This window comes from Ciconia boyciana, chromosome 8 (genome assembly GCF_034638445.1).
Source record: "Ciconia boyciana chromosome 8, ASM3463844v1, whole genome shotgun sequence".
NCBI classification, from domain to species: domain Eukaryota; kingdom Metazoa; phylum Chordata; class Aves; order Ciconiiformes; family Ciconiidae; genus Ciconia; species Ciconia boyciana.
The window spans coordinates 22,663,545-22,680,571 of record NC_132941.1 but is presented as its reverse complement, the minus strand read 5'-3'; the positions used below and the strand labels follow the sequence as shown (position 1 = coordinate 22,680,571).

Genomic DNA, 17,027 nt, shown 5'->3' with positions numbered 1-17,027 from the left:
GGAGTGCTGCAAGGATTCAGAAATACTGGGAAGCCATAAAGCAAGTTAGGGGAGCATGTGTTAGGAGAAGGACTACCACCTCTTGCAGACCCTCCCCAGCCATCTCTGGGTCAAGCGTGGGGTGGGAAAGGAGCTGGCTGAGCCCAGGCAAGGTGGTGGCAGGGCTGGGACCTCCCTGCTCCATCCCATATGGTTTCTCCATGTAATTGCTCTTGAATTTTGCATTATTTGTGGTGTTGCCCAGGTTGGGGAGAAAGGAGGAGAGGAGCCACCTCACCCCAAACTTGATTTGTAGTTTTATGACCCCAGATCATACTTTTTTCTCCCTCTTTTCTTGCCTTCCTGCCTCAAGACCAGCTCTAGGAAGGAAAGAGCTTGCACAACCCCGGTTTGGCTTTGGAGCTCCTTCCCACAGGATGCCGCTGCCAGACAAATTCACAGAGGAAAAAGACTTTTAGGGACAAGATGATCCAAAAAATCCTTCTGCCACTAACTGCTGGAGGATATATAGCATCACTTCATGCTGTTCTTTCTCCTATATTCACCCTGGAAAACCAGGAATATAAAGCTTGGGGGGATTTTTGTGGGGCAGCAGGGTTTGGCAGGTTTGATGGCTGGGTCTGCAGCTGGGATGACAAATCTGCCTTTTCCTGCCTTGGAAATTACCCCATGCTTAAAATCAAGAAGCGGATGGTTGAACAGGAGATATTGAAGGCATCAATTGTAGCGGCTGACCTCTGTGGCTGTCAGCAGCTGGCTGAGAAGAAGTTAAGGGCTTGTTTACACCCAGCCAGTGAGTATTTCAATGGAGATGCAGAGATAAAAGTAATAAAGTGTATTCCATTTAGGTTGGTGGATAAATGAAGTTTCAAACACATTCCCCTGCTGAAAGCACTTACTGGCTCTGGCTGGAGCGTTCAGATGAGTTATGTGGAGGAGGATGCTCACCAGGTTTCCTTGACTGCCAGCTCCTCCATCTGCTGATGGATGCCAAAACGCCCTGTGGGATTTGCTCAGGTCCCAGCATGAGTGTACCCTGTGCCAGCCAGGGGAAAGTCCCCCATGCCTCAGTTTCCCTTCCCAGCAGCCCAGGGCAGGAGGGAGGTAAATACAGGGCCACCCACCCAGGCATAGGGGTGAAAGGATGGAGCAGGAGACATCCCGGGTCCCCTGCAGCCCATCCTAAAGGGGGGCTGAGACCTGGCACACTCATAGCATGCAAGGTCTCTCGGCTGCCTCCCCGTGCAGCTTTCCCAGTGATCGGAGGGATGTAGAGAAGTAATTTTGATTATTTCCTTTTAATCTTGATTATTTTTTATATTTTTTCCCCTTTTTTTTGTCTGGGGAGAGCAGAGCCGTTGGATCATGGGGAAAGGAGGTGATTCCTCTGCAGCGGCAGTGTGAGCAGGTTTCCTTGTCCAGTGAGGCTGTAGCATCTCTAAGTTTGGCTGATTTGGGGGGAAAATTAATAGCAAGAGACTGGCTCTGGCAGGGAGATGTGTCTGTCCTTGTCCTCTGTCACCAGCTTAGCTGGGAGGCCTTGATCCCATCCACTCATTCCCATAGCACAGGGCTTGAAGAGATGGGGGATGCTGACCTTGATCCTGGGGCTTGGTGGTCCTTGGTATGGTGGGAACTGAAGAAAAGAGGGGGATTTCTGCCATAACCTGTTAAAAATTGCTTGTGGGAAAAGTCTGCTGTTCCCCAAAACGGCCTGTTTTGGGGCAAGAAAGTGGAGATTCAAGTTTAGTTAAATTCCCCTTTTTCTCCCCCATGCTTTCCCTCACCCGGCTGTCTTGAAAAATCAAGTCAGTGCTGCTAAATCCATGTTAAAAAGGATTAAAAAGGAGGTAGGAAAATCCTGGGAATGAGCTTTTGGGTGAGTTTTATGCGGATGGAGGCAGAGGAGCCTATGTGCCACCGTGCCCCACAGTGACCACGTGTCCCCGTTAATTCAATCAGGTGACGCCCAATTACTCCCATGACTGGTTATCCGAAATTGCCTAAAAATAATAGTAATAGAAAAACAGACTTGGGAATGAAACAAATTCATTGTATTGGTAATTATTTCTGCAAAGGGAAAGCAGAATGGGCAGGTTGAGGGGTTAACTTGAAATCTGGGATTTGAGCCCAATGGGGAGGGATGGAGGCACTGAAGCTGTGCTGGGGGCTTGCCCCAGGCCAGCGCTGCCTCAGTTTCCCCAGCACCGTGCCGTCTTATTGGGAGCCACTCTGCGATGCCCCCAGCTCTGGTGCTGGATATGGGGACCCACATCCACCCCCATGGGATCCTTATAAAAAGAAGGGGGGAGAAAATGATTCAGGGTTTCCAGCCTCTCTGCTCACTTCTCCCACCCCACCTCGGGAAGGGCTTTCTGTGGGGCTGGGGTGGAAGAAGCCACTGCAGGGGTGGCTGTCCCCGCCGCTGTCACCCCAGGTGCAGTGGCACTGTAAGCGTGGGCTGCTGGCACCATCTAGTGGGAGTAGAACCCCCCAATACAGCGGGACACGGCCCCTCCTGTCACATCTTGGTGGCCCAGGGTCCCGCTTTGGGACAGATGCCCTCTGGCCACCTCCTTCCTGCATCCTCTCTGGAGATGCTGAACCCACGTGGGTACCATGGGGGTGCGGGGTGGGACCCTGCTTGTCCTTAACCCTCCTCCATTAAGGTTTATGGGGCTGGTAGCCTGTCCCCTCGGCCACTACATCCCGGTGGCATGTCATGGCCTGGGGAGCGGGACAGGGTGCTGAGCCACGTGGGACCCCCCACCCTTGAACCAAACCTATAGGGAGCCCCTGGCCCCATCATCCCTCCATCCCCCTCCTGCCCCACACCGGCGTGGGGGTAACCCTGTCCCTGCTGTGTGTCCCCCCCCACATCACACCAAGTCCTATCCCCCCCCCAAATCCTGGCTGTATGCAGGGTTGGGGCAATGCAGAGTGGAGCGACCCGCGGCCAGCCCCCCGTGTCCCTGTCCCCACTCAGGACAGGCGGCCGTGGGGATGTGGGAGGAGGAGGTTAGGCCAGGCTTTCCTTCCTGGCCAGCGCCGTGCTGCCTATTACATCAACTCTGGTATTTCCAGTCCCTGCGGGGAGAAGGGAGGAGCGCGGGCGGGAGCAGGGGGAGCAAGGAAAAGCAAAGAAATATTGGGGGATGCAGGGAATTGGGGGGTCCTACGGGGGGGATTCGGGCCCTCCAGTAAGGCTTGGTGCTGGGATCCCCCGTGGTCAGGCTGGCCTTGGCCCCTGGCCTCATCCTGGCTCCATCCCCGGCTTCAGAGCTGGGAACGAAAGCGGCGGGGGGGGGGGGGGGGGGGGAAGGGGAAAAGGAAAAATCTACACGTGGAAAACACACATCCCTACGGCTGGGACTTAAAGCAACAGGAAAGTGCCGGGCGGCACAAGGGCAGTTCCAGGGACAGGGTGGTGGCAGGGGTTGGGGTGCCCGCTTTGGCTTTTGAGGTGGTGCCTCAGTTTCTCCAGGGTGGAAGATGGAGGGAAGGATGCTGGGAAGCTTTTTCCCGGCTTCATTTCTGCCCCAAAATATCCCCCTATGGATGCCAGGCTGGGGTGGTGGGGCTGTAAAAAGACAGGGGGAGTTCAGGGGGTCCCCGGGGAGGACAAGGCAGTGAGGCCCTGGTGCTCTGTTTGCACAGACCCTTCATTCGGTGATGCGGAGGAGAGAGCCAGGGTGATGGCCCTGGTGTGATGATGGATTCAGGGTTTGCATGGGCCAGATCCAGCTGGCAGCAGGGTTGGGGACCCCCTGGATTCGCTCCTCAGGTCCTCCCTTTTTCTTTAATATTTCCAGCCCTGAGTTACCAACTGGTCTCTGGTTTTATTCCTCCCTGGAGCTTGTTAAAAACGTTTTGTGCAGGATCTGTCCTCATTTGGGGTACAATATCAAGGGAAAAACCCCAAATCATCACAAAGAGACAAATTCTGGAGGAAAGTTCCATTTTTTTTGGCACAGTTTCCCCTTTAAAACCTATTGAAAGCTTTTGTGAGGGAGTGAAGGTGCTTGTCCAAGCCCTCACCGTGGTATCAGGCCTCGGCGTGGGACAGTCCCTGGTGTGAATTTGAGTCCCTTTGGGGGAAAATGGTGTCCTTCCGAGCAGTGGCACGGGGCAGGATTGCATCAATGCTTTCCACAAGCCTGACCCCTATTTCGAGGCCATTGTATAACACCAAAACCAGCAGAATTCGCCCCACATTTTGAAGGCGGGAATCATTCCAGGGTTTTATAAAGTGTAAAAACACGAAACTTCAGCTTTTTATCCCGCGTGGAAGCCTCTTGCCCGCAGCCAGCATCCTGCAGCCCTTCCTCCCGGCTCCCGGCGGGCAGGATGCGTGCCGGAGGCGGTTCCTAGGACCCGGCGCCGCCGCTCTCCCCCCGCCCCGCGCCGCTTCCCTCCCCGCCGCCGCTGCCGCCGCCGCCGCCGGGGAGCGCGGCCGCTCCGCCCGCCCCGGGAGCCGCTCCGCCGGGGCTGGGCGGCGGGCGCTGGGGGAAGCCGCCGCGGGGCCGGCGGCAACCGCTAACGGGATGGCGCGGCGGGGAGCCTGGGGGCTGTGGGCAGCGCTGGGCTGCGGGCTCTGCCTGCTGGCGGGCGGGCAGGAGCAGGCAGGCGGCGGGCAGCCTTGGAGGCAGCTGATCCAATGGGAGAACAACGGCCGCGTTTACAGCTTGCTTAATACCGGCGCCGAGTACGTACCGGCGGGGCAAGAGAGACCCGGAGGGAACCGGTTGTTGTTGGCGGGAGCGATGACCGGAGGAACGGGCAGCGTCCGGCGGCAGGCACCGGCGGTACCGCCGCGGCCGGGCTCCGAGACGGTGCGGGGGCAGACGCGGCATCCCTTCGGTTTCGGGCAGGTGCCCGAAAATTGGCGTGAGGGACCGGTGGGCGACAGCACCGCTTCCCAACGGGTACGGCCCGCCGGCCGCTCGCGCCAGCCTTCCTCCTCCTCATCCTCATCCTTCGCCTACGCCTCCGTCGGGCAGCCGGCGTACCCCCAGTTCCCCTTCGCCCCCCAGTACGAGCCCTACGAGGCACCCCGGGCATACGACGAGGCATACACCTATTACCGCAGCACCGGCACCGGCGGGGCGGCCGTGGCTTCGGCGGCGGCGGGCGCCAGCGTGGTGTACCCCTTCCAACCCCGGGCACGCTACGAGGACTACGGGGAGGAGCAGAGCCCCTATAGAGCCCAGAGTTACTACCCGGCGGCCGAACGCCCCTACGTGCCCGCCGCCCCCCAGCCGGTTGATGGGCTGGACCGCCGGTACTCCCATAGCTTGTATCACGATGCGGGGGGCTCACCGGAGCAGAGTGGCCCGGACTCATACGCCAACCAGCAACCTGCCGGCCACAGCATGGCATCGGCCGATAACCTGCAGGCTCCTGCCGGGACAGGGTATGGGGGCCAGTACCCACCCTACGAGCCGCAGCCACCTTTTCGGGCGCTGGAGCCTTACGGGGTTCCTCGCCCCGAGTCCTACCTGCCTGCCAGGAGCCCCGAAATGCCACAAGCCGTCCCCGACAGCCAAGCCCGGGTCAGCGTGGGCAGCGTCTACAGGCCCAGCCACGGCGGACGGGGTGAGTCTGGGGGGGACCCTGGGGCGGGTGGCAGTTCCCTGGGGTGGGATGGTGCCCTGGGTGCTCCATCACCTAGGGGGAAGGCATCCCTTAGGGCAGAGCCCTCTGCACCCATGTCTGGCGCCAGTTGCTCTCCAAGGATGCTGCCCTGGTGCTATGGGGACAAAAGTGGCCTAGGGGCCACTGAGGGGCTGGGGCTGTTGGAAACCCTACATGTTTTGGGAATGATGTTTGAGGTGGTGAAAAATGGGGAGGAAAGGGAAGAGGTGCGTAGGGGCAAGTCCCAGCAGGGTCTGGGCTTGGGGTGCATCTGTGGCATGTCCCAGGTCATCCTGTGCTTGTGGGGTGGGTCTGTGCTGCATCCCAGGTCATCTGGCATTTGTGGGGCGGGTCTGTGCCATGTCCCAGGTCATCCCGCCTTCATGGTGTGGGTCTGTGTTGTGAGATGAGGGGATACTGTGCTTGATGGGGGGTTATGTGCCATGTCCCAGGTCATCTTACACTTGTGGGGTGGGTCTCTGCCATGTCCCAGGTCATCCCATGCTTGTAGCATGGGTCTGTGCTGTGGGATGGGGGGACACTGTGCTATGTGGGGGGGGGGTGTATGTGCCATGTTCCAGGTCATCCCACATTTGTGAGGTTGCTGTGTGCCATGTCCCTGCTCATCCTGCCTGCATGGGGTGGCTGTGTGCCATATCGCAGGTCATCCTGCCTGTGTGGGATGGCTGTGTGCCGTGGGCTGGGGTCACGCTGCGCTCCTGGCATGACCGTATGCCACGTCCCAGGTCATCCTGCATCCGTGGGGTGGCTGTGTGCCGTGGGTTGGGGGCACGCCGTGCTCCTGGGGTAGGACAGTGCCGTGCCCTGGATCATTCTGGCCATGTGCCCTGTGCCGGGGCAGACTCAGTTCACAGGGTGGATCTATGCTGCCTCATCCAGGGCCAATTGCTCCCATTGCCCCTCCGTGCCGGCCACATTGGGGCTGCAGCAGGGGACCAAGGCCGCAGCAGGGACACTGTCATTTCATGTCCTACTGACCCCGATCCTGATGAAATCCTGTGGCTTTTGGCTGAGGCTTGCCAAGAGTGTTTTTGCTCCATGGTGAAATTGGAAGCAAGGCTGGAGGGCGTGAGGAGCAGCAGCCTGGGGGATCTGTTCCCTGCCTGTCCCTTGGGAAACCCATCTCAGCTGGAGCCTCTGACCCATCTGACCCCATAACCCATCCAGCCCCATCCCTGGTTTCTGAGAAAATCCCATCCCAGAGGGTTCATACTGGGGGAAGCATTCCTCTCAGCCCTGCCCCGTTGCGTGTGAGCAAGTAAACACAGCGAGAGCAGCCGGGCTGGGTCAGCCTGAGGTCCGGCCAGCCCCACTGAAGATGTGTGGGAAAGAGCTTGGGGACAGGGTTTGTGTGGAGAGGATCTTCCTCCGGATCTCTGTCTGCCTCACCGGGAGCAGCCACTCCTGCCGGGTGAGGGATGGCAGGGTGAGGGATGGAGGGGGGAGGGATGCTGGCGGTCCTGTGTCTCTGGGGAGGGACACCAGGGGACCGCTGCCCTGCAGATGACCCGAGGCGACAGAGGGAAATGAGAAGATGCCTGCCAAACTTATCTTCTCCCTGTTGGCAAAGGCTGCGTCCTTCAAGGATCCCTGGAAGCTGGGCCAGGAGGTGATGGTGCCATGGCTCTGCCAAGGGGATCGGGGTGCCTGTGGACAGACAGACAACCCTCGTTGGCCAACAAGCCCCTCAGCGGGACACCCACCTCTCTGTGCAGGAGCTCCCAGCCTCCTTCTTCACGTTTTTCCTTAATAATAAAGAAGGGAATGAAGATCATCTGACCAGCCCAGGGAAGTGGTTCTCTGGGGCCACCCCACTGCCTGGCCTCTCCTCCGGGTCACCTACTGTTCTCTCCAGCCAAGCTTTGTTTGGGGAAAGCTGTCACCTCCCTGGGAGTCACCAAGAAAAAAACCCCAAGCCTGTCACCTGCGGGGCCACCCTTCAGGCAGGTTTCTTAATTGGTCAAAACACTTTATAAAGCCAAATCAGATGTTAATTATGCACCTAAGCTCTTTAAGAGCCTCCTAATCGGCTCAGGAATGTGCAGCATTCCTGGCCCCTCACTGGGGCACCTGGGGGGTTAATTAGGCAATTAGATCCCACCAGCTTTTATGAGGGGGTTTATAGGGGCTTGCATGAGCATCGTGGATTGTCCGCCTCCCTCCATCCAAACCAGCGGTGAAGTCACCTTAGAAGATGAGAGTTGAAATGGTTTCCAGCCCTAAATCTATAGGTGGCCAGGCCATGGTGGAGGTGGGAGAGGAGCACCTCATGTGGCTTGGTCAAGAGAGGGAGGTAAAGGCAGTAGACCAGGCTTTGGCAAGGAAATGGGGATGAGACACCAAAAGTCTTCATGTCTCCTGCTTACAGCTGCTGCAGAGGACCCAAGTGCCACCTAAGTCTTGCCCAGGGGCTGAATCATCTCGTGCAAAGGAGGTCTTGGCTGGTGAAAGCCAAGCCCACGTGGCGTCTAAGCTGTGGGGGCAGATAGCCCACCCCTCCTCGTGGGGTTTGACCAAGGTGCTGGTTCCCACTGGGGGTCCCTGCTCTTGACCAACCCCCAGGAGGCATCTCCAGGGGCTTCCTCATCCTGACCCCTACCTGGACCCCTCCCCTCTGCTTTGCTCCATCTCCAGCGGGGTTTTTTCCCTTGCCCTCATGGGAACGGGTTGCCCGGGGTTGGTTTTTGAATGGGAGCAGGTTTTGGAAATCCCATGGGGTGATGGGGATTTTGGTACCCACTAAGCTTGAGTTGTGGTGGCTGTGGTGACACCTGAGGATGCTGTCACCCATGGATGGGGCAACTGGGCCAGGAGATTACAATCTTGCTGGGAAAGTCTCCCTTTTGTGGGCTTGGGGATGGGTTTGGGTTGATTTTGTTGCTATCTTCAGGCATTTAACAACCACCCAGGGATCCGGAGAAGATTCAGTGGGGCTGGGATGGGGGGATGAAGCGGTGTGTCAGGAGGTGCTGGAGGAGGGATGCTGTGGGGGTGGGATGGGATGGGATGGGGGGATGAAGGGGTGCATCAGGAGGTGCTGGAGGAGGGATGCTGTGGGCCCGGGCTGGGATGAAGGGGTGCACCAGGAGGTCCTGGAGGAGGGATGCTGCAGGGATAGGATGGGGGGATGAAGGGGTGTGTCTCAGTCACTCAGGGGTGTCCCCACATCCCTGTCCCCACTGCTCACAGCCACCCCCTTTGGAGGTCCCTGCACCTACAGGGCTGGGACCCAGCACTGCTGGGCACAGGGCGGCGAAGCAGCCGCCCTCTCGGAAAACTGCTGGAGCTGGGATTTTTCAGCTAAGCCCAGCACACCTGCACAAACAGCGTGGCGGGGAGCAGGCCTGGCTTTTTTTATTATTCTAATTTTCATGGTGAATAAGAAGGAAATCTTCTCTGGCAGCTCCCCGGGGCAGGCTGAGGGGCGGAGGAGGAAAAACAAACATTTTCTTGCTGTGGTTGTCCCTTTTCGGAGGCGATAGCGGGGGGCTGCCAGGCCCCCTGACTTGCAGGACATGGAAGAGTGCTGGCTCAGCAAAAAGGATCAGGATTTGGCCAGCCCTGGATGGGGACAGTTTTGTGCCCTGCTGTGATAAGGGGACATTTGGAGGATGGTGAGGCTGGATCCTGCCATCCTATTAACCCCAGCGATGCCGGCACTTGCGGTTTGACCCTTCGCTGCCGGACCTGAGCCGAAAATCAGGCGTGAGACCCTACAATAACAACAGGGCCATGCAGGGCAAGCTCCGTCATGGGGGGAAAATAAAACTCCCCATTGGTAAAGGAGTCGGGTTTCTCTCTGGAGCGTCCAAGAATTTATTATAAACAACAGTGGGGAGGAAAAGCTGTTTTATAAATGATGACAAATGTTCCTTTCGCAAGCGGGACGGGGCCCAGGGGTCTTTCTCCGTCGCTTTTTTTATTATTAATTTTTTTTAAGCGGGGGAAAAAGTCTTTCCAAGCTGTCCCGATTTTCCCCCCTGGCATGTGCAGCCCCCCCTGGGTATTACATCAGCAGCGATGACCAAGCAAGCGGGGCAGGAAACGAGCTCCAATGGAGTGACGTGATCCCTCGAGGGAAGGCAGACCAAGAAACAAGAAGGCATTGTTCTTTTTGCCCATGGAAAAAGGGAAAATAGGGATAAAAAAATAGGAGGGAAAAAAGGAAACATGCTGGAAACTGTCTGGGTGCAAAGGGAGGAGCTGATGTGGCTGGACCCCCCCTGGTCCCTTGAAAGGGGATGAGGATGGGGACGAGAATGGGGATGGGGATGAGGATGGCGACAAGGATGAAGATGGGGCTGAAGATGGGGATGAGGATGGGGACGAGGTTGGGGATGGGGACGAGGTTGGGGACGAGGACAGGGATGGGGATGGGAATGGGGATGGGGACAGGCTGGTGAGCTCACAGGAAGGAGAGATGCTAAGCAGAGGTTATTGCAGAGCAGGGCTTGGCTTTGCAGAGGGCTGTGAGAAGGGAAACTGAGGCATGGAGCGCCTGGGGAGCATCCCCCCATCCTGGTCCTTCTTGAGGGGCGGATGTAAGGATGCTTTCTGGGTTGGTTGTCCCAGAGGAGCCTTTGGGAAGGGGAGGTGTGAAAGGGCGTTGCTGGGGGGGGAAGCGCTGGCTCCAGCTGGGCTCTGCAATGCTTTTGGAAAGCGAGACAGCCCCCGCCTGTCCCTGTGGCTGTCTATCTGTCTGCCTTTCTGTCTGTCCACAGCTTGCTTCACCTTGGCCCCAAGTCCAGGGCAACATCAGTAATTAAAGGACAGGAAGGATAACGGTGTGGGGGGCCTGGGGTTAGCAGAGCCCCCACTTTCACCCCTGTTTTGGGGTGAAAAACAGGAGACAGGGCAGGAAATAGGCACCCCCCTTTTTTGGGGATCATGTCACCCCCCCATGCCTGGGAGGCAGGGGACTCAGGGGGACCCCGGTAACCCCTCGCAGGGTGGCTGGGCACAGTGGCTGGCCAGGGCTGGGTGTAATCGCTTCCAGGAGGATGGGTTGAGCAATCCCGCTGTAGGAAAATGGAGGATTGGGATTTGCCAGCAGGAGCTGGGGGGGAAGGGGAGGGGAAGGGAGGATTTTCCGTCTGCAGCTTAAAATTAAAAAAATGTGGCGGTCACTGAAGCAAACCTTCCCCACGAGGTTAGGGCTGGCTGCTTCAAGAAGGGGACCGCTAATGCTGCATCCCCAAGCCTTGTCCCCATGCCCTGTCCCCAAGCCCTATCCCCGTCCTCAGGGCTGTCTCCATCCTCCTGGCAGGTCTCCCTGACTTGGTGCCGGACCCCAACTACGTGCAAGCGTCCACCTACGTGCAGCGCGCTCACCTGTACTCACTGCGCTGTGCAGCTGAGGAGAAGTGCCTGGCCAGGTAGGAGCAGCCGTGGGGTGTGGGTTGCATCCTGGGGCGAGGGGGAGATGGGGAGCAGGCAGGTGGCGGGATATGGTGGTGGGGGAATGGGGGATGTGCTGGTGGGGAGAGGAGGAGGAGGAGGATGGAGGAGAGGGAAAGGAAAGGGGAAAGGGAAGAGAGATGGGGGAAGAAGAGAAGGATGAAGGAGAAGGATGGAGGAGAGAAGAAAGGAGAAAGGGAAGGAAGGATAGGGAAGAAGGAAGGAGAAAGGGAAGGAGAAGGATGAAGGATAGGAGGGGAGAAGGAAAGGGGAAAGAAGAAAGGGGAAGGGAAGGGGAGGGAAGATGGAGGAGAGGAGAAGAGAAGGAAAGAGGGAAGAGGAAAGGAAAGGGCAAAGGGCAAAGCAAAGAGCAAAGCAAAGCGCAAAGGAATGTGTCTGGCAGGTGCTGCAGGGCAGGGGACCTTCTCTCCTCTCCTTCTTCTTTTCTCATCATCTCCTTTTCCATGGAGGAAACTCTCGTGCAGAGGCGCTCGCTGGGGATTTTCCTCCCGGAGGGTGCCAGGGCTGAACCTGCGCCCTGCTCCTGGGGGGGCTCCCGTCCCCCAGGCCTGGGGCCAAGGGCAGGGGGCACATTGGCATTGACCCTCCCCGATGTCCCCAGCACCGCCTACACCGCTGAAGCCACCGACTACGACGTGCGGGTGCTCCTGCGGTTTCCCCAGCGGGTGAAGAACCAGGGCACGGCCGACTTTCTGCCCAGCCGGCCCCGGCACAGCTGGGAGTGGCACAGCTGCCACCAGTGAGTGTCCCCACCTCCCTTCCATCAGCCCTCCTTTTCATGTCAGTTTTAAGGCTTTTTAAATGGCATTTTTAAGGCTTTTAAAATGGCATTTCATGCTTTTTGGGGCTTTGCTTTGAGATCTTTGGGACAGGGGAGTGTCACCTTGCTTCGCCTCTTTGTCCCTAAAGCCACGAGCTCCTGCAATTAATGTCCCCAAGGAGGGAGCTGGCAAGCTGGTGTGGACCCAGGGTTGACGGGGAGCCCCCAAAATCACATCTGGGGAGGGGACGGTGCCATTTGGGGGAGTCACCCTGACTCTATCCCCCACCCCATCCCCAGACACTATCACAGCATGGACGAGTTCAGCCACTACGACCTGCTGGATGCCACCACGGGGAGGAAGGTGGCCGAGGGCCACAAGGCTAGCTTCTGCCTGGAGGACACCACCTGCGATTTCGGCAACCTGAAGCGTTACGCCTGCACGGCCCACACCCAGGTAGCTTTGGGGGGATATGCTCAAAGGATGCTCAAAGGGCTCCTCGGGGTTCACCAGCCCCCCCAGCACACCCTGAACCCCCTTTTCTCCCTGCAGGGCTTGAGCCCGGGCTGCTATGACACCTACAATGCTGACATCGACTGCCAGTGGATCGATATAACGGATGTGCAGCCAGGGAATTACGTTTTAAAGGTGGCCAGGGTCTTTGGGGGAGATTTTTAGGGGCAAACATTACCAATTTGGGGTCAGCTTGGGATCTTTGGGACCATGCACCTTTTATGGTGCCATTCCTTTAACACAGGTTTAGGTGCTGCTCGTCCCCCCTCTTACTAATTTTGGGGGGTGCTTTTCCTTCCCTTTCCTCCATTTTTAGGTTCAAGTGAACCCCAAATACATCGTCCTGGAGTCAGACTTCACCAACAACGTGGTGAGATGCAACATCCATTACACCGGGCGCTACGTCGCCACGACAAACTGCAAGATTTCCCAGTAAGGAGACGTCCGTCTGTCCTTCTCTGTCCTTCCCTTGGCAAAAAAAACAGAGATGGGGGTCGGACCCGAGCAGTTTAATTCCTTTTTTCCTCCCCTTCATTCGGGTTTTCTGCGCAAGTATCCAAAAAAAAGCTGGGTTTGGCCAGTGGTGGAGCTGGGGGTTGGTGTCTCGCTCCCTTTTGGAGTGTTTATATTGGATTTCCTTGTTATTCCGGGAAATAACGAAGCTGAGTTTCAAAAGACAACACCCCCCCACCTTTGAAGTAATGGTTTTAAATGTCTTCCTAAGTGCATTCCCCAAATCCTGGGATTTTTTTTTTGTCTTCTTTCAGATCTTGATGGGAGCAGGGCCAGAGGGACGTCACCTGCCACAGCCTCTGTCCCCCTCTCGAGAAAGCGCCTGAGCTGGCTCCTCTGTCCCACCGGAGACCCCGGAGCCCATCAGCAGCTCCTTGAGACCCCCCAGAAAAAAAACCCATTTCTTCACGTTAAAAGGAGGGGAAGCAAGAATGACTCTTTGAAATATTTTTTTATACTTAACTTTTCTTTAACCTTCATTTTTTTTTCCATTTCCTAAGGGAAACCGATGCTAAGTTTTAGCTGGAATAAAGGCAGGGGCCCGTAAATGCTGTATAAATGATGTAAATTGCATATTAGCAATAGAGATCTCTGTAGTCTTTAACCCCTTGGGCATTTTTTTTGGGGGGGGGTCTCCGGCAATCCCGCCTCCCCAGGGGGGAAGAAGACAGCCCAAATTTGGAGGTGCTGCTCTGGCACTGATGCTCAACCCCTCTTCTCAAGGTGGCTGCCATGCTGGGATGCTCTGGTTATTTTGGGGACCAAAGGTGCTGGAAATCCCATCACCTTAATGGGGGGCTTTTAAAAGCCTCTGTTTGGCTTTTAAAAACAGGGAGGGAGCCCTTGAGATGACTGGAAGTCTTGTTTTATTATTATTATTAATATTATTATTATTTTCACAAGCTTTAAAACCAGAAATCATTAAAACACGTTGCTTTTGAGGGTTTGGTGTTTAACTGAGGCTGCGATACCACCATGACAAGCATCAGGCCACCGCAACGGCCCACCAAGGGATGTCCCAGGATGTCCTCGGGCCACGAATGGGATGGGGATCTCTCCCAAGAGGTGACCTAAGGGAAAGCCGTTAGCTTTTCCATGTTGTCCGTTAATCCTGGATGCTGGGGAGCAAAGGGCACGACACATATTGGGGTGGGAAGGATGCGATCCCCAACGTGCTCCTGGCTGCCTGCCCTGGCTGTGCAGGGGTGTGTGGGACACGGCCACGCTCTTGGTGACATCCTTTGTGCTTTGGGAGCCACAGCCCTGCCATCAGCTCCTGGCCCCCACTGCCAGGTCCTGCCCCCCTCTTCTCCTATCCCCCATTGCCAGCTCCTGTCGCCCACCACCAGCCCCTGTCCCCAACAGCCCCCGCCCGTCCCGCCTCTCTCAGCACCTATTTAAGCACCGCCCGCCCCCGTCCCCCCCGCGGTCCCGCTGTCGTGGCGGTTCCCGGCGCTGCCCCGGCTCCCTCCGCTCCGGGCTTCCCTTTCCTCCGGTCAGCTCCGGGCCCCGCGGGTCCGCCCGCTGCCCAGCGCCGCCCGCCCGCCCGCCCGCCCTCCGCCCGGCCGGAGGAGCCCCCCACCGCCCCTCGCTGCGCCGGGCCCGCTCCGCCCCCAGCCCGGGGAGCCCCGGGGCGGGGGAGCCGCCGCTCCCCTCGGGGCCCCCGCTGTCCTCGGGGGGAGGTGGCCCGGGCCCTGGGCCGGGGGGTCCCGGCGAGCTGCGGGGCGGGGGCGGAAGGGGCCGGGCCGGGGGAAGGAGCGGCCCTCGCGGCTGCGCGGGGCACAAGCGGCGGCCGGGCCGGGGCCGCTCCGGCGGGGCTGCGCCAACAGCCCGGGCGAGCGGCGCCGGCGCCGGGTCCCGGGGCTGCCCCGGGCGCTCGGCTCCGCGGGCCCGCAGCCCTGCCCCTGCCTCCCTCCCGGGCACGGAGCCGGGGCCCGGCGGGGCGGCGCAGCCCGGCGAGGAGGCGGGAGCGGCCGCCCCGAGCCCGGGTGAGGGGCGCCGGGGGCCGCGGGCGGAGCGGGGCCGGGGAGCCCGGCGGGGCGGCGGGGGGTCCCGGGCCGGGCCCGGCTGCAGCGGGGCTGGGCGGGCCGGAGGCCGGCGGGGGCGGCTGCGGGCCCGGGGGGGGCCCCCCGGGCCGAGCACCGCGGGGAGCTGCGCCCCTGCCCCGGGACAGCCCCCCCCCCCCCCCTCCCCCCCTCACTTCCCGGGGGCGGCTGCCGGGCCGGGGGCGGGGGGAAGCTCGGCTGAGCCGGGCCGGGCGGCGCCGCTCGCCCGCGGGGGCTCGGGCAGCCCGGGAGAGCCGGGGGACCCCGGCGGGAGAGGCGCCTGGCGGGGCTGGACCCCGCGGGCAGAGGCCGGGCTCCCCGCCCGCAGGAGGACGAGGCGACCCCGGGCTCCTGCCCGGGACCAGCTCCTGGCCGGGGACGGCCCCGCCCGGGCCTGGGCCCCTGCCCGCCGGTGCTGCCGTGCGGCCCAAGGACGCCTCCTTACAGCTCCAGCTCGCACACGCTTTGTCGCAGCTCCCGCCTGTCCCGGCTCCGCTGACGGACGCTCCAGCCTGGCGTCGGCTCCGGCCCCGGCCCCCCGGTCGGGGGGGCAGCTCCCGCCCCCTGGTCTTTATTTCAGCCCCAGCCCCACGGTCGGTATGTCAGCTCCAGCTCTGCATCGTGTCAGCCCCAGCCCTACGGCATTTATTTCAGCTCTAGCCCTGAAGGATTTATTTCAGCTTTAGTCCTAGGGTCTTTATTTCAGCCCCAGCCCTGTGGCCTTCGGTTCAGCCCCAGCCCCAGCCCTACAGTGGCTATTTCAGCACCAGCTCTGTGATGTTTCAGCTCCATCCCCTTCCCCACTGTATTGATTTCAGCTCCAGCTCTGCATCATGCCAGCTCCAGCCCCACGGTCGGTATTTCTGCCCCAGCCTCAGGATCTTTATTTCAGCTCCAGCCCTACAGTATTAGCAAGCGGTAAGACATGAGGAAATGCCCTCAAGTTGCGCCAGGGGAGGTTTAGATTGGATATTAGGAGAAACTTCTTCACCGAAAGGGTTGTCAAGCATTGGAACAGGCTGCCCAGGGGAGTGGTTGAGTCACCATCCCTGGAGGTATTTAAAAGACCTGTAGACGTGGCGCCTGGGGACATGGTTTAGCGGTGGGCTTGGCAGTGCTAGGTTAACGGTTGGATTTAATGATCTTAAAGGTCTTTTCCAGCCTAAATGATTCTATGATTATTTATTTCAACCCCAGCCTCTGCCCCAGGCTCTTTGTTTCCCCTCCAGCCCCACAGTTGATATTTCAGCTCCATCCTGTATTTCAGCTCCAGCCCTAGATTCGGCTCTACCCCTGCAGTCCATATTTCAGCTCCAGCCCTACGCCATGCATCTCGCCTCCGGCTCCAGAATCCATATTCCAGCCCCAGCCCTGCCGTCTGTATTTCATCTCCAGCCCCAGGGTCGCTATTTCAGCTCTAGCTCCACCCTTACACATTTTACTTCAGTTCCAGCCCTGCTGTGTTTATCTCAGCACCAGCCCCTGCCCTACAATCTCTATTTCAGCTTCAGCTCTGCTGTTGCAGCTCCAGCTGCACATCTTCCCACTCACTGCCTCTGGGTGAAACTGCTCCTGGTTCTCCTGGCCACTGGGGCTGTTGACAAGGTCATAAATCAATCACTGTCATCGCTCAAATATCAACGTGAGCTGTCATCGCTGTCCCAATATTGCCTTGATCGGTGCATCTGAACGCTGAATAAAGCTTTGGCCCTCCCAGAGACTCACCTCACACGCCGAGTTCGGCCTGGTGCATGCCAGCGTCCCGCGCTTCAGGGACAAACGCGACCAGACCCCAACCTCCAGTGAGGGTCCCACGGCCCTGCCTGCCCCACCCACCCACAGACCCCCCAGCCGGTGTTGAGGGCTGGGAACGGCCGCTCAGCCTCCGGTTCCCAGTCCCAAAAGGCGGCACTCGGGCTGGTGCTGAGCCCCAGAAACGCAGCCCTGAGCCCCGGCCCCCCCCGCTTGTTTTCAGGCCCAGAAACGCAGCACGTGGCTCCGGTTCCACGCTCTGAAAACCCAGCTCTTCGACTTTTGTTTGAGCTGCTGAACCCGCGACTGAGCCGGGTTTTTCGGCCCCAAACCAGCCCCCGGGCTTGTTCTCAGGCTCTGGCACCGAGTC

General features: G+C 59.0%; 2 protein-coding genes across 2 annotated transcripts; both read left to right on the top strand.

The window, feature by feature from the left end:
* The first annotated feature begins 4,388 nt into the window (after positions 1 to 4,388).
* LOXL1 (lysyl oxidase like 1) lies at positions 4,389 to 13,796 on the top strand. Its single transcript, XM_072870510.1, has 7 exons — positions 4,389 to 5,595; positions 10,922 to 11,030; positions 11,675 to 11,812; positions 12,134 to 12,290; positions 12,387 to 12,482; positions 12,664 to 12,779; positions 13,115 to 13,796. Exons 1-7 carry the CDS (start codon positions 4,545 to 4,547, stop codon positions 13,119 to 13,121), a joined length of 1,674 nt encoding a protein of 557 aa, XP_072726611.1. The 5' UTR covers positions 4,389 to 4,544; the 3' UTR covers positions 13,122 to 13,796.
* A 109-nt stretch (positions 13,797 to 13,905) lies between these two features.
* On the top strand, positions 13,906 to 16,634 carry LOC140655613 (uncharacterized). Its single transcript, XM_072870352.1, has 4 exons — positions 13,906 to 13,925; positions 14,361 to 15,502; positions 15,724 to 15,823; positions 16,173 to 16,634. The coding sequence occupies exons 1-4, from the start codon at positions 13,906 to 13,908 to the stop codon at positions 16,324 to 16,326; spliced, it is 1,416 nt and encodes a 471-aa protein (XP_072726453.1). The 3' UTR covers positions 16,327 to 16,634.
* The last annotated feature ends 393 nt before the right edge of the window (positions 16,635 to 17,027 follow it).